The following is a 17,573-nucleotide window of genomic DNA, read 5'->3' as shown; positions in this document are numbered from 1 at the left end:
ATTTTCCTGGAACAGAAGTTAAGCTCACAGGTCTATAATTACTTGTGTCAGCCTTTGATCCTCCTTTGTGAATTGGGGTCACATTTGCACATTTCCAGTCTATGGGTACCTCCCCCGAGTCCAAGGAAGCTCTCATAATTATGGCTAAGGGTTTGCTTACTTCCTTTGCTGCCTCCTTTAATATAACTGGATAGATCCCATCCACCCCGGGTGCCTTTCTTGTGTTTATCTTCAACAGTTTCTCCTCCACTTTACTCCCAGTTATTTCAAGATTCTGTAGCTTACTGCTAGAGTTGAATACACCTCTGGCATTCCCCTCGCTGAATAACTCCTCATGTGTGAATGTCGATGCAAAATATTCATTTAGTTTGTTAGCTACCTGAGCAGGATCATCAACAGTTGAACCATCGATATCAAGTGGACCGATTTGATTCATCCCCTTCCTTCTAGAGTTTACATAAGTAAAGAACTCTTTGCTGTTTTTCTTTGCATCCCTTGCCAAGGATTTCTCGTAATCTGCCTTCGCCTGCCTAACCTCCTTTGTAACTTGGTTGCATATCAACTTGTATCTATCATAGGCTTCTGTGTCATGTGTTAATTTGTATGTATCCCATGCACTTTTCTTCTCTGCATTATGCCTCATTAGTTCATCTGACATATATCAATATACTTAAAAAAAAAACTTTTGGTAACAGTATATTTTTAACTGCTGTCACAATTAAAAAAAACATGATATAAAAAGACTGCATTTGGTTAGTTCTACCAGTTTTCATAAAATGCCATTTTATAACTTTTGCAGTTAATATGCAAGTATTCACACAAAAAAAAAAAAAAAAAAAAAAATGAAGCTATGCCAGAAAGCAGTCATCTTTTCAGAGAGCAGATAAGGACCAGGAGCCTTACATTTTCCATAATGCACATCCACCACATGGTGTTCGAAGACCAATATTTATAAAAACTTTAATCTTCACCTCTTGACTTCACACAGACAATGAACACATACTTAAAATATACGAAATACTGTTTTTTTATTTTTTGTTTATATCAACTGAAACACATTAATGCAATGATTTTCCCAAAAGTTAAAAAAAATGTATATATTTTGTAGCTATTATCATGAAACATTATACTTGTGATAAGCAGTTGGGGAATTTTATCTGAAAAAATAAATGAAAAAAAAAAAAAAAAAAAACTAAAAAGTTCCTATAATGAAGGTCAATTGTAGTCAATTAAACTACAATGAAGGTCAATTTAGTCTTGACTTGTAAATTGGATATGGTAGAACAGTTTCTTTAGGTTTTGTTTAATCTCATACCATAAATCTTCAGAAAGACCAAAACTGGTGAATTTCTTTCAGGCCAACTGTGATATGCTTTGTGCCACAAGCAATCTTAGCGTACCATCGCATCTTTGCAACACCTTTGTGGATTGGAAGGATGAAAGCATTTCTCCAGTCCAGGGAGACTATCCTGGGGTCTAATAATGGTCTCGTTAAGATTCCAATGCCGACCGGGCTAGCCAGGTGGATAAAGTGCCTGCCTGGCAAACCAAAGGTCGCGGGTTCGAATCCCGCCTCGGGCTTGGATCAAAGAGTACTGCAAAAACCTTGGGAGGTCCACTATGGCCAAAGAAGCCGATGCGCCAACAACTACCGAAAAAAAAAAAAAAAAGATTCCAATGGGATGATGTGTTCACATGCAGCCTTTTTATCATAGCAGGATGTACCCTCTCCCATCCTGGAGCCTCACCTTCATTAAACTATAGTAGTTTTTCCCGCAGACTTTTCCAAAATAACTATATCACTTAATCACAGCAATCTTAACTCCTCGTCACTGTTTCCTCATGGTTCAAATGGCCTTACAATGGTAAAGATCGTATCTAAGTATCTATTCAACTCATCTTCCATATTGTACTAGCAATCCATAATTTCCAATCTACAAAAGGCAGGGTAAAGTCTCCCTTGCACTGGCCTGCCCATTTGCATTGCCTAAAGAGATTTCTGTTATACTCCTCAGAATAATTTGGTCTGTAACACAGCCCAACTATCCTCTATTTGTTCCAGTTTTGGGTTATTTACTGAACAATACAAATTTTCTTTTTCTCTCTCGACTTTCACAACTTTTGTGTTTGTAAAATTAATTTTTCAAATTCCCTACCGCCTTTATGTAATCTTTATGTAATTTGTTTAGAGATTCTTGAAGGCCTTTCATGCTGATAGTGAACAGTTTGCTATCATCTGCACGCAATAATGATCCAATTTTCACATCTCCCACATTAAACTTTGTAACTTCATTCTTTCATTAAACAGCCAATGAAAATTATAGAATGAAATGAAAAAAGGTGCAGTCCTGCTTCATTCCAAGTTTAACCTTAAGTATTTTCTGGTGCTTCCTTCAAATCGTCACTGCAGATTTGCCAATTTTATATAAACTTTTATTCACCTTAAATATTATCCTTAATACTATATTTTTACAAAATTTTAAAGAGCAGATTTCTATGTACTTTAACATATACTTCTTCAAAATAAAGAAGTCCTAAATATAGGTTCTTGTTATGTTTCAATAACCTTTCTATAATTTATTTCAGTTTTGGCTGAGAAACTGACTGTTCTTCCCCATGGTTACCATCAATATAATACCCTTCTTTTCTAAGATACTTACACAGATTTCACCTGGTACACTAAGGAAAGAACTGCAAAAGTGAAAAGAGGTGTTTATGACTGTCTACATGCTACAGTGAGATTTTTGAAGAAAAAAAGAAACTAACTGCTCAATTTTCTATAAAAACATATTTCAAAAAAGTTAAAAACCCAGCTGTTTCTTCATTATCAGATGCCCTTCCATCTACCTCATCTACACCTAGTGTCACTTATGTGGAAAATATTGGAACTCTGATGAAGATATTGACAAGTAAAAGTTGAATAAATATGTATGTACAGTACATATATTATGTTAGTACTGTACTCATTTTCTTTATTTATATTTTGTAACTATGTTTTTAATTAAAATTAACAAGTACGATATCTTGTTTTTTTTTTTTTATTCTTTTCTTATTTTATTTTAAGTTACGTATCGTATACGATAAGCCATAACGCATACATACATTATAATAAAACATATTGTATAGACCATTTGATGTTTAGTACATGATTTTAATGATTTAAAATGACTGCTAATGCTATAGCATTCAAGGAATTAATCGTGGACGCTACTAAAAGTTTCATACCTATTAAAAAATATTGTTCAAGGTTTAGGCCTAAATGGTTATCAAATGAACTAACGAGACTCGTAACAGAGAAGAAAAATGCATGGGATGCATATAAATTATCAAGCGACTCAGAAGCCGATGGAAGATATAAGCTAGTTTGTAATCAGGTCACAAAGGAGGTTAGGCAGGCGAAGGCAGATTACGAGAAATCCTTGGCAAAAGATGCTAAGAAAAATAGCAAGGATTTCTTTACTTATATAAACTCTAAAAGGAAGGGGATGAATCTGATTGGTCCATTTGACATCAATGGTTCGACCGTTGATGATCCTGCTCAGATAGCAAACAAACTGAATCAGTATTTTGCATCTACATTCACACATGAGGAATTATTAAGGTTTAAAAATGGCAGAAGGTTATCAAATTGTAGCAGGATACTTAATGATTTTGTAATAACTGAGAGCAAAGTGGAGGAGAAATTGTTGAAGTTAAACATAAGAAAAGCACCTGGGGTGGATGGGATCTATCCAGTTATATTAAAGGAGGTGGCAAAGCAACTAAGCAAACCCTTAGCCATAATTATGACAGCATCCTTGGACTCAGGGGAGTTTCCCACGGACTGAAGATGTGCAAATGTATCCCCAATTCACAAAGGGGGATCGAAGGGTGACACGAGTGATTACAGACCAGTTAGTTTAACTTCTGTTCCGGGTAAAATAATGGAGTCACTGGTTAAAGATGCATTGCAAGATCATCTAGACAAGACTGCAGCAATAATTCATTGTTGTTATTTGGTTTTTAGGAGCATTAGCAACTAAGGCCATATTGCTCCGGGATATGTGGTGGTCATTTCCTGACCTTTCCACGTCCTCCGTATTTGGTGGTGACGGGCTCGAACCCCGGTCTAATCAAGAAGCATGTGCTACGCACTGCTGCTCCTTCCCACCTGGCTACTGAGGCACCCACAATAATTCAGACACAGCATGGGTTTGTTAAGGGAAAGTTGATAGGATATTATGATGTGGTTACAAAAGAACTAGATGCAAAAAATAATTTTGATATCATATACTTGGATTTCAGGAAAGCTTTTGACACTGTTGCGCATGGAAGACTATTGTACAAATTGGAACAGAATGGTATTAAGGGTAAGTTGCTACAATGGATAAAAGGATGGTTAAGTGGGAGAAGACAGAGGGTGGTAATCAATGGGTGCTGCTCTTCGTGGACTAATGTTATTAGTGGAGTCTCACAGGGTTTAGTGTTGGGTTCACTGTTGTTTTATATCAATGATATTGATGAAGGTATATCAGGCTTAATGTCGAAGTTTGCAGATGATACAAAGGTTGGCAGGGTTGTTAATGACAGCAATGGCAGTGTGCTACTGCAACAGGATCTAGATAATTTGGGCAGATGGGCTAAGAAGTGGCAACTGAAGTTTAACCTTGACAAATGCAAAGTACTGCATATGGGTAGAAGTAACCCCAGAGAAACGTACCAACTGTGTGGTACTACACTTAAGGTGGTAGAAAATGAAAAGAACTTGGGAGTAATTGTGCAGTCAGATGTGAAGTTTTCTGAGCAATGCAGACAGGCTGCCAGGGCAGGTCATGGGGTTTTGTCAATGATATATAGGAATTTTGCTAGCAGGGAAAAGGAGGTGACTGTCCCTCTGTATAAGGCAATGGTCAGGCCACGCCTTGAGTACTGCGTACAGGTCTGGAGGCCTCATTTTAGGAAGGATGTAGATTTGCTTGAGTGTGTACAGAGAAAGGCAACAAGATTGGTGAGGGGAATGAAGGGATCCTCTTACCAAGAGAGGCTTAAGTTCTGCAAATTGCGGTGGCTGGAGACTAGGCACCTGTGCAGTGATCTGATTGAGGTGTATAAAACCTTGAATTGGTTGAGCACGCTCAATTCTGATGGGAACCTTCCACTTGTTCAGATTACGAACCTAAGGGGGCATAAATTCAAATTAAGAATGGACAGATATAGAATAGATGTGCGGAAATTTGCCTTTAGCCAGCGGGTGGTTAATTGCTGGAACAAACTTCCATCTGTCGTTGTGGAAGTTGATAGGTTGAATAAATTTAAGGAGGAACTGGACAGCCATTTGGAGAGAATGGTGTGATTTTTTTTGGCTGATGCTGCATAAGCTCATACACTTGCTTTCTTGCATCACATGCCACTACTACTACTATACAATACATATCGTAAAAGCTCAGGAATGCAAGATACACATAACGAACAATGTCTTGGAACGGAACTCATTTGTAAACCGAGAGTTGCCTATACATAATATCTATGCAGAAAACATAGTACATGTAGTATATGTCGCTTTTATTTATTAATGCATGCAGAATAATCAACAGTCTGCCAGCTACCTTGCCCTCTAATGGCTGACCAAGCCTGGTGGAATGAAACTAGTGCCAATGAGCTAATTCCATTACACAGTACAGAAAATATTGGATTTCTATACTGATAGTTGTTCTCTATTAATTAGAAATATATGGTGTGTTAATCTAAAAATACAGAGGAAGACATTTAGGAAAGAACAGAAACGAAACTTGGAAAAATTAAAAACCTGTAAACTCGATATATTTAATACAAGTCTTATATATGAAATCTATGGGCTGGCCTTGATCCAGTTATTAGCATATATAGCCACAAGTAACAATAGCATTGCAGGTTCAAGCCTGTATTCTGCCACAAAAACTGCAAGGTCCATTATTAACTGTAGCACTGAAAGCCTAGTTGCTCTTAATAATTCAATATGTTGACAGTCACAAAGAATTTGTAGCATTAGCATTAGTAGAGGCATATGATGCAAGAAAGCAAGCTTATGCAGCATCAGCAAAAAAAAAAAAAAAAAAAAAAAACACTCTTCTGGCATCAGCCATCTAGAAAATAAAGGAAAATTCATTTATTATAAAATCTGTGTTTAATTAATACACATTACCAATGAGTGGATCAGAGACTCCTATAATCCAGAATTCATCCCAATCAGGAACAGTAGTAGCCTTAATTGCAGCAGCTGCACTTAGAATGCTTAAAAAAGTTGCTACACTTATAATAATCTGAAAGAACAAGAAATAATTTTATTCTTGAAAAATTAGAAATATCTGTAATATTAAATCAAATAGCATTAATAATGCAAATATTTACAGTTGCCTCTTTCATTTAAAATTTTGCCCAACCAACTCTACTAGTAATATCAGTAGAGTTATGTGGGTAAGATAGCTTTTTCAAATGTTTTGGCCGTATCTAAAATAAATTGATTAAGTTACTGCTCTGTGTTAAATCTACATTTTCTTATGTTTTATTAGATTTCTCAAGCTTATGATTCAGCACATGCTAAATTTTTGGACTGTTTAATACCAGTTACTCAATTATTATTTATTTTTAAATCAAATATTAGTTATCAGGTTAGGTATTCATAACACTATCAATAAAGGAAGAACAAGAACTACCAAGCAAAGGGCACTGTTTATTTCATTACATTTATGTATACAACATTCTTCCCTACTGCCATGACATTTGACACAAAAGATATTCCTTGGGTTATATTTCTATAAAAATGTATAATGAATAGAAACCAAATTTCTCATAGGGAAAAAAACAAAAAACAGATACAAACACAAATAGCATATGTAATCAGTTTCTTATCATTTCCAAATACATTCTGAGCAAAAATTTCAGGCATACAAGAGTTATAAAATATGGCTCTCTTATGCCTTTCTCCCATTGAACATGGGCTGGTAAAAGACTCAGTTTTTGTATTGTGGCAAAAGGGCAAACCAATTTTGCCACAAAATGCAATTTTACACTGAGAAAAGTCACCACAACTTGCTTCTTTAAATGCATACATATATGCACATGTGCATATATGTATGCATTTAAAATGCATGCCATTACTCATACAGCTATTTCAGAGCTTGTCAGCAGTTCATTACTAGTGAATGGGTACAGCCAGTACACCACACAATCCAGTGATAAAATTTCTACTACAGGAGGGTTGCTGAATTGTGCTAAAAGCTTAAAACTGAAGTAACTTTAGAACAAAGTCTTTAAGCATAGGAGAGTTATAAACTATTACTGTACACAAGTTGGCAATGGCATTAGTTATGTACACAGCATATTGCAAACCAGGTTCACCACAAATTGGGATATCAAGTCTTTCACTAACTGTGCCTAGTTTCCCAATAAACAGGAGTATACTTCTTATGGAGGAGTATTTTTTTTTATTTTAAATGCAAGTACAAATATTGAGGCAACTTGTGGTGACTTGCTTTACAATATGAGGTAAATGCATTTTGTAGCAAACGTAGTTCACTCTTTGCTACATGCCCAACTAAGGCTTTTTTCATCCTATGTGCTGCTACCAATAATATATAAAAATTTTCATATATATAAAATTTTATTTGTTTATTTTTGTCTGTACTGATACTATACTTGCATTGTTTGTCAAAACATATATTAAAAAAAAAAAAAAAAAATATGTCAGACTGCTATAAGTGGTGCATGTCAAGATGGCCATAAATGATAAATGGATAGCCACATTCTAGTCAGGTAAGTTGAGGACTGCCTATATTTAAAACCAATTTAATAATAAAATTATTATGAACTATATATATATATATATATTATTCTTTTGTATTATCATTCTATTGTGGTTTAATTCGTCTTTGTTCATCATTAATGTCATTGTTTTACGCCATGATGGCTAATTAAACATTATCCGTGCCGGTGTTTTTTACCTATAGGTATTATAGTTAATACATTACTAGTCTTTAAGCTAGCCTATTCTCGGTTATCTTAATTTCCCGTGGCCTATACATTTAGGATTTTGCAACTTGTTGCGTATTGCTAAAGAAATTGTCAAAACAATTATTGATGAAAAACTGTAGCAATAGGCAAATTATCAATACTATTTTATAACTATATAATATTATTTATACATTTTTATACATTTTTGTATTACATCACATGGACGTCAATCCCCTACTTCATCGGGGGCTTTGAGTGGATTGACGGCCCATTCGATGTAATGCATTTTTTACTTACCCGTTTCTGTTTGCATCTATCACAGATTTGCTATTTTATTTAATTCTAAATTCTAAGGTTCTTTTTGAAATTTTTTTTTTTTTTGGACTTATGTTTATCTTATTCTTCTTAATTGCTGTTAGTTAAATTAGTATTATTTATTATGAATTAAATTAATTCTTTATAATCTCTACAGCAACTGTGATAGAATACACAAAGCCCTACGGGTAAGTTTTTTATATTGCAATACTATTACTTACTTGATGTGTTCCAGTGTAGGTCGTAGAGTCGAAAAGGGAAAGTTTCCTGCCCTTAACTTGTTTTAAGAATGGCTATTTTTATGGCACAGTCGCATTAACGTTTCACTGTGTGCCGATGGTGTATTGGCCGAAGTCCCCGATTTTCAAGCCAATGTCTATTATGGTGGTTTTGTTGTTGGTTCGATGAATTTATTTATTTGTGTATTTACATTATTTTTACATTTGTTTTATGCCTTACCTTATATATATATATATATATAAGGTAAGGCATAAAACATATATATAACATACATACATAAAACATACATACATATATATATATATATGCCTTATATATATATATATATATATATATATATATATATATATATATATATATATATATATATATACACTGTTGAACTCCTCCATAATTAAGCACTTAAATTATCTACAGAGGGTGCCTGTAAAAATGATTATAAATTAGAAGCACTCTAAATAGAGTGTACCATTCACTGTTTCTCAAATGAAATTATTAAATCTCTCTTTTTTAATTGTGAATAATATCCAATAATATACTATTTTTAATTTCAAACATATCAGGACTGGAAATTGTAATTTAAAAAGCAAAATGGCAGATGGAACTTTCAATGTAAAGTATGCTATCTATGTGTAGGCACAACTAAAACACATAACACCAGCAAGAATGAAAAACATATGAAAGTGGGAAAGCTGGGTAGGCCTATAATAGAGCACACAGACAACAACACATTGCTGTAAATTTCATTTATCATTTCTTCACTTTTAATCCAGGTTAAAAAAAAAAATCCTGAAAGAATACTAAAATTGTATACAGACTTTTTTTTTTTTTTTTGCTTTGTTTCTGCTGTTCTAACTATTTCTATTTGGAGTTCTATTTTCTAACTCTGCTATTCTAACCATTTCTATTTTCATAATTTGGAGCTCTCCTAAACCTACTCTCTTAGAACATTCAATTTCATTTCTAATTTAAAACTCTTCACACAACTTTTAACCATTGTTCACTTGCAGCACAATGGATACTGAGAAGATTTTAAATTAAAATGGTACTGCATCTGTACATATGCTACTGTAATAAAACAATCACCACAACACAATACACATAAGCAACAAGCCACAATCTTGGCACAACAGCTGAGTGGTTATTTGTAAATACAGTAAATTCTCGCAGGTAACTTTGGCAGTCCCAAAGTATAAAGCTTAGTGGAGAAATGCTACCAGGTCAGTAGTTCACCCTGATGACTGTTGTTAAAAGGTCTTGATGACATTTCTACACTCAACTATAGTTGACAGTATTACATTAAGAAATCAATGGTGCACATGCAATCCATTTTGTACTGCAGCATATTTTTTTTATGATATTATTGTGCAGACACAGAATAATGATAAAACATGTTCACACCATACATACCAGATTGCGGAGATGGGAAAAAACCCTGGTGCCATTAGACCCTAAACACACCTATACATACCAGATTGTGGAGTTGAGGGAACCCCCCCCCCAGGAGCCACATTACAAATAACACTATACATACCAGAACACACAAAATATTAAAAAGTTTAAAAATATATCAACATATATCTATATATATATATATATATATATATATATATATATATATTTATTATTATTTTTTTTTTTTTTTCTTTCTCTCTCTCTCTCTCTCTCTCTCTCTCTGGGCAATACAACAGAAAACTGTTCCATTTTCAAACTGTTTCAATATTTGTTTAAGCAATGAAAAGTCTACTCCAGCAGATTTGCTAGGAATTGTAGTCCTGTCTGACAGTATGAATTGATTGAAACAATATTCTGATTGTTTTGGAAGGTGTTTCATTCTCACTTTCTTAACTCAAATCATTAGTATTATGCTTTTAAGAAAAAGTTTTAATTAACAGGGTAGAAAAAGTTTTTCATATGAGGTTAAGGAAAACTTGCTTTTCTTAAAAATATAAAAGATTTGCAAAGAAAAAAAGTGGTTTCAATACTATTGTATTTTAAAAAGGAAACTTCAATAACCAATATTAATGTAGTAATTAAGGTCATACTTGACAAGGCATGAATTTTCTGCCTGTGAATAAAATTACCTTAATTAAATTTTAAAAAAATTTAATCATCTTAGTGGTACCTCAGATGACAACTAGGTTTCTTTTCCAATGGACCTTCTGTCCTACAACCATTCTCAACCTTGTGTCATTTGGTATATGAGTGCAAAATGGGATGATATGCGTGATCAAATTAAATGCATACACTTTACTGTATTCAGTTTTATTTCTGGAGAGATCTTTGCTTCCACTGAAGACCAAGAGCTAAGAATTTAACTTTAAAGCTGAGTTTGTCAAACTTAGAGATAAATACCATTATCCACAGTTCTGAATAAGTTACTATTACCTTTTTAAAAATTGTATAGCATCACCAGAAAAGACACTATGTATTTAAAAATCTGAGACACTGCAGGGAAGCTGCTTCGAATCTAATGATTTCTCATCAAGTGGCCTCGATTACCCAATGTGCATGAACTGTGAATAATTTATATTGTCTAAGTGAACAGCCAAGCAGAGTACAGACATAAAACTTCTATTTTAATGTATAACTGTTACATATACCCTTAACACTGCAATCCTATAGTATGATATGCATAATTTCTATTCCACTTTTCCTTGGTCGGCCTACTGTTTTAGAATATACTGATTCTAACATTTTCTGAGATCACACCAGTGAAATTATTCTTGCAGAGATAATCCTTTATTCCTCATTCTGTCCAAAACTCTTATCATTTATTTAAACCATCAATTGCCAATATATGTACTAAAGCTATTAAAAATAAGAATACAGCATATCACAATTAGCACTTATCCAAATTTCCACCTTAATTTTCTAGCACACTGAAGCTGACAACAGCTGAAGCAAGTTATTAATCAATCCAAACTAGATTTTGAACAGGCTTATATCTGAAAGCTAGCTTAATGTCCAAATGGTAATCAAGGTTTCTGTTCTCTTGCTGGTTCTGTTGAATTCTCATCTAAAGATAAAGCTGACTTATTTGCATCATATTTTTCAAAACTCTCAAATATTCTTTAGCAGCATGGTGCACAGGTATATCAAGAACTGGAAACTGGTGAAATAATGAGCACTTAAATCTGTGTGGAGTGTAACCTGTCTTTAATTTCTTAAAGAATTGCAGATTATTCTTAGATGTTTTGTGGTTGCTGTTATTTGGTTTTTAGGAGCATTAGCAACTAAGGCCATATTGCTCAGGGGATATGCGGTGGTGACCTTTCCGCATCCTCCGTATTTGGTGGTCACGGGCTTGAACCCCGGTCTAATCAAGAATCTTGTGCTACGCACTGCTGCTCCTGCCCACCTGGCTATGGAGGCGCCATGTTTTGTCGTACTTACTGTACCACTTATTCAGTGACTGTAAAGACAGCAGAACTGGTATATTATGGTGATAAGATTTACATATAAAGTTGTTAATTTTGATTACACATTATTAACCATTAATTTGATTATACATTATGGCACATTAGCATTAGTTGAGGCATATGATTCAAAAAAGCAAGCTTATACAGCATCAGACAAAAAAAAAAAAAAAACCTTCCATTTCACCCATCCAATCACTCCAAATAATTGTCTAGTTCAGCCTTAAATTTATTTACACTATCAACTTTCACAACAACAGATGGAAGTCTGTTCCAGCAATCAACTACCCACTGGCTAAAGGCAAACTTCAGCACATCTATTCTACAACTGTCTTTCCTCAATTTGAATCTATGCCCCTTAGGTTCTTAATCTGAGCAAACGGAAGAATCCCATCAGCATTGAGCCTGCTCCAACCATTCAAGGCCTTATACACCTCAATCAGATCACCTCGCAGGTGCCTAGTCTCCAAACACTGCAATTTGCAGAACTTAAGCCTTTCTTCATAAGAGTACCCCTTTGTTCCTCTCACCAATCTTGTTGCCCTTCTCTGCACTCGTTCTAGCAACTCTACATTCTTCCTAAAATTAGGCCTCTAGACTTGTGTGCAGTACTCAAGTATGGCCTGACCACAGCCTTATACAAAGGGATAATCACCTCCTTATCCATGCTAGCAAAATTCCTATATATCATTGACAAGACTCCATGACCTCCTCTGGCAGCCTGTCTGCACAGCTCAAAGAACTTCATATCTGACTGCACAATTACCCCCAGGTCTTTTTCATTCTCCACTTCCCTGAGCTTAGTACCACACAGTTGCTATGTTTCTCTTGGGTTACTGCTACCCATATGCAGTACTTTACATTTGTCAATGTTAAACTTCAGTTGCCACTTCTCAGCCCATCTGCCTAACTTTTCTAGATCCTGTTGCAGTAGCATACTGTCTTTACTGTCATTAACCCTGCCAACGTTTGTATCACTTTGTATCACGTGTGTAATTTGGAAATTAGTGATTTCCAAATTACACACGACTGTTTTTCAGAAAAACTTTTGAACCTAAAGGCAAGTAAGGCTCCTGGAGGTGATTGCTATTACTAGGTACTATACCTAGTAATTTTGAGGGCTAAGAGTTGTAGTTAATGAGGACATCTTTGGACTCAGGAAATATTCCTCTGAATTGGAGAAGTGCCAATATATCGCCAATACATAAAGGTGGTTCTAAGAGTGAAGTCTGTAACTACTGACTGGTTAGGATGACTTCACTGGTAGGGAAAATTAAACAGGCAATGATTAAAAGGAACATTTAGATAGATATAGCAATCTGAATAACACAGAACATGGCAGTTTGAGAACACATTTTGTTAATGGAAAATAATGTTTAGCTAACTTAGTAGGCTACTCACAAATTGGATGTAGGGAACAATTTTGACATAGTTTATTTGGATTTTAGCAAGGTATTTGACTCAGTCCCTCTATAGGAGGTTACTGTATAAGCTGGAACATGTTGGGATTAATGTTGGGAAAAATTCTAAGATGGATTGCTGGGTAGCTGCAGGGCAAAAGACAGAGGGTTGTGATTAATGGATATTCTTCAGATTGGTATAAAGCCAGAAGTGGTGTCCTCCAAGGATCAATTCTTGGACCATTGTTGTTTCTGATTTTCATAAACAACATTGATGAGATAGAAGGCTTGATGTCAAAATTTGCAGATGATGCAAAGATTGGTAAGAGTAGTTAATGCTCAGTACCAAGCAGAACTCCTTCAGGATGACTTGAACAGGCTGCAAGAATGGTCAGAAAAGTGGCAATTATATTTGAATGCAGCAAAATGCAAGGTCTCACACTTGGGAACAGCAACCCCAAAATAAATTACACTTGCAGGGATTGAAATAAAAACAGTAGAGGAAGAAAGGGATCTGGGAGCTATAATACAGGCAGATATGAAGTTTTCTGAGCAGTGTGAAGAGGCAGCCAAGAAAGCCCATGGTGTCCTATCAGTGATTTATAAAACATTATCCTGTAGAGATATAGAGGTTATAGTGTCACTCTATAAGGCAGTGTGAAATCACATTTGGAATACCGTTTGCAATTATGGAGACCTCATCTGAAAAAAGAGAGGGTTTTTGTGAAAGGATCCAAAGACAGGCAACTCGCATGGTGAGATCAGCAAAAGGGCAACCATACAAGGGAAGGCTGTGATTATGTGAGCTACAGAGCTTGATAACCAGGCACCTCAGAGGGGACTTGAATGAGGTTTATAAGGCTGTGAGAGGGGTTAGTAAAATGAATGAAGGTGGAATTTTGAGGGTCGATAAATTTAAATTACAGGGAAAGAGGTTTATACAACTGTAGGAAGGTTTCTTTCAGCCAGTGAGTCACTAATTATTTGAACAAGTTGCCTCCACAGGTAGTTGCAGCTGACAGTGTGAAGAAATACAAAGGCCAACTGGATAGTTGGCCTTTGTACTTTTTGTGCATAATTTTTCATTTAAGGTTCATAATTTATTATTTTGCTTCTTTTTTTTTTTTTTGCCTGTGCATCAGAAGCCTGTAGCTTCATTGCACTATTTGGCTAATACTATTACTTCATTATTAAATACTATTAAATGCTAATTTACTTATTAATCTTATTAACACCATTAATAATTAATGTAAAATTATTTAAAACTTAATTCTTTATCTGATGTTTGCTAACAGCTATTTGTTAACTAATTCAAGTATAATCAAATTAATGGGTAATAATGTGTAATCAAAATTAACTTTATGTAAATCATGTTAATTTACCAGTACTGCTGTCTTTACAGTAACCAAAGACAGTGGTACAGGAAGTACCACTATAAGTCTGATAATAATAATCTGTAATTCTTTAAGAAATTAAAGGCATATTACACTCCATGCCTTCCTATGTATTTTCTTAAGCTAGCTAGAAAGCCATGGCAGGGAGCAATATTGTACAACAAAACTTCAAATTTAGCATTCTAAACTCCAGAATTATCAAAATTCTGGCACTTTTTCACTAGTTCTCAAAGGGTAGTAGGCCATACAAGGGCACAGGAAAAACTATCTAGACTTATGCATTGTGTTCCATTATGCATTATGAGATTTATGCACTGTGTTCCATTAATAATTTCCAAACACCAATTTCTTTGGTATATTTCCTAGACTGTATGTCATTGTTACTATGCATTTCCAACATATGAAATCCTTCATTTTAGAGACACATTCAATTCTAGTTCATAATATAGTATAGTATAGTACTTATTAGCACAGTACTATGTATTTAGTTTAAGCCAAGCTAGCTGCTGAAATCATATTACACTATTTATACCTCATTAAAAAAAATACTGGACAGTTGCAACAGTCCCATACTGGAGGTGCATTTGAACCTGCAACCTTTAATTCTTAAGCAAGTATGCCAGCCCGTAGTGGGTCAATCCAGCAGTATGAGTTAACATTTTGGCCTAATGCTGGAAATTATTGTTCTGTAAAGGTTACAAGGATCAGAGCTACTGTATTATCTAAAATAAAAAATAACAAATACTGCTGAATACTTAGCTATATATATTATAACTTCAAAATAATTGCAATTTTCAAAAATTTGTGATATGCCAGGTCCCAAGATACTGGATTTATGAGTCTATTGTATTAGTCATTAAAGGGGAAAAAATAAAAATATAAATATGTAAAAATGTATAAAATTACATTTAAATATAAGAGAAAAAAAAAACAAGCTGACACGTTGCCGGTTAGAATCTGACTGAGTGTATATGGCTCAGTCAGATGGTTAAAAGCAGCAAAACCTGTACAGTCCAATAGAATATGTTTCACAGATAAAACAGTGTCACACTGCTCGCACATAGGAGGGTCATCAGCCCTCAACAGAACGTGTCAGATGATTGTGTCCTTTGTAGAGTGGAGCAAGAATAACTTCCTCTTTCCAATCCCCATTTTTGGCAAAGTTGGTAATCTTACTACTGATTATCTGAAATGTAAGCTATGCTGTTATCAGATTACCTTGTAGCCTGATTTTTCTATTTTAAAAAACAAGTTTTTTTATGTAAAGTAGTAAAAATTGACTGATGTCCGACATAATTAATGTTACTTTATCTCCATTAGGGGGATTAAATTACTTCAACTCTTGGGATAAAACATACCACATACAATAAATACATAATACAAAAATAGTTATATCCCAAGCCTACAAATCTATTGTGTGTTAGTTTTATTCCTTGCCACATGCTGCAAACATCTGTACCTGCACATTTCATATATGATCAATGTACAATAGAACATGCTGCTCTTGCTGAATTATACTTAACATCTGCATTTGGCATCATATTTGAAAATACAGAAGCTAAATCTACACCCCCCCCCAAAAATTAGGGATTAAATGTGCTTCAATTTCTAGCTTAATATCAATTATAAAGGCATTCATATAGTTATAAAGAATATAAAACAAATCAACATATGAAAAGCAGAAGTAAACTGTATCATGGCTTACCACTTTGTATTTATAGCTACCAACAAAAGATGAATTATCTCCTATACATGTTAAACTGCAACAAATCACAGCCATTAAAACTGATATTACATGGAGGTAAATATCATACTTCTTTTCCCAGAAAACACCATAACATGTATGTATCATGGCCATAACTGAAAGAAAAAGTAAATATAATCAAATAAGCAAGAGCTTATATTTGTTTAGTTATTAATTTGTTAATTATTTTTATAATTAATGCTCCTGATTTCTCAACATACTCGCCACACTCATCATTTTTAAGATATTTTGTTTAGTTAAAAGCACAGAACTAAACTAACTTTTCTACCCAAGTGGGGGAAAACTTTCAAAATTCATGTTGCCTATTTCTCCAAGTTACAATTAAGTTCATGCTGATGTAATTTAGTATTTTAAATTTAGTTGAGTCAACCATGCATCAGTGTTTTTTTTCAAGGGCATATGCAAAATGGGTAAATGCATCTATGCAACAAATTGATATAAATGCAGAATAATCACCATACTTCATAACTTAATCTGAGATCACGTGCATCCCTAAAAAAAACCCTACACATTTCATTCATACACATGCTCCAAAAATTTGTCTAGTTCTTCCTTGAATTTACTCAACCCATTCACTTTTTTTTAATGAAAATCCCAAACATGAGAGGTATTAGAACCAATAGTATTTAGTACCATGCATGAGTTGAAGGTTGAGAAGATGAAAGGAGATATTTGTTGACATTAACTTGTTTGACTTAAACTTCTTAGATTGTAATTTTACAGAAATACATATGAAGGAAGGTTGTTATAGAGAACAAAAATTAAATGAATAAATGAGGAAGAAGAAAAGTTGATTCTGGGAGTTTGAAGTTGGCGAGTAAAAGGATGTTGACTGGTAGCAGCATGTTTGGACTGCTTTGGAAGAGAGAGTGGGGAATTATAGAAGCCAATTCAGAAGAATAGTGCCCATGGAAATATCTACAGAAAAGAAATACAGCAGAAACAGAAAGTCTATGAGACAGAGTGGAGAGACTCTATTAGAGATGAATCATTGATTAACCTAACTGCCTTCTTTTGAATGGAATGTAGAAGCCCGAAAGAGTTGTTGTTATTTGGTTTTTAGGAGCATTAG

At 34.4% G+C, this 17,573-nt stretch overlaps 1 protein-coding gene across 1 annotated transcript in view; it reads right to left on the bottom strand.

Moving 5' to 3' along the window:
• LOC150090326 (uncharacterized) overlaps positions 1-17,573 on the bottom strand; it is an 88,029-nt gene that overhangs the window by 48,398 nt on the left and 22,058 nt on the right. The window contains exons 3-4 of the mRNA XM_090390269.1: positions 16,442-16,596; positions 6,161-6,278 (exon numbers count right to left, since the gene is read on the bottom strand). Of these exons, the coding sequence (XP_090246395.1) occupies positions 6,161-6,278; positions 16,442-16,596 (273 nt within the window). The remainder of the gene's footprint in view (positions 1-6,160; positions 6,279-16,441; positions 16,597-17,573) is intronic.

Source organism: Mastigoproctus giganteus, chromosome 2 (assembly GCF_048544385.1).
Source record: "Mastigoproctus giganteus isolate SK-2022 chromosome 2, ASM4854438v1, whole genome shotgun sequence".
Lineage (NCBI taxonomy): Eukaryota > Metazoa > Arthropoda > Arachnida > Uropygi > Thelyphonidae > Mastigoproctus > Mastigoproctus giganteus.
Note: the sequence above shows the minus strand (reverse complement) of the source record. Positions and strands in the feature narration are given on the sequence as shown.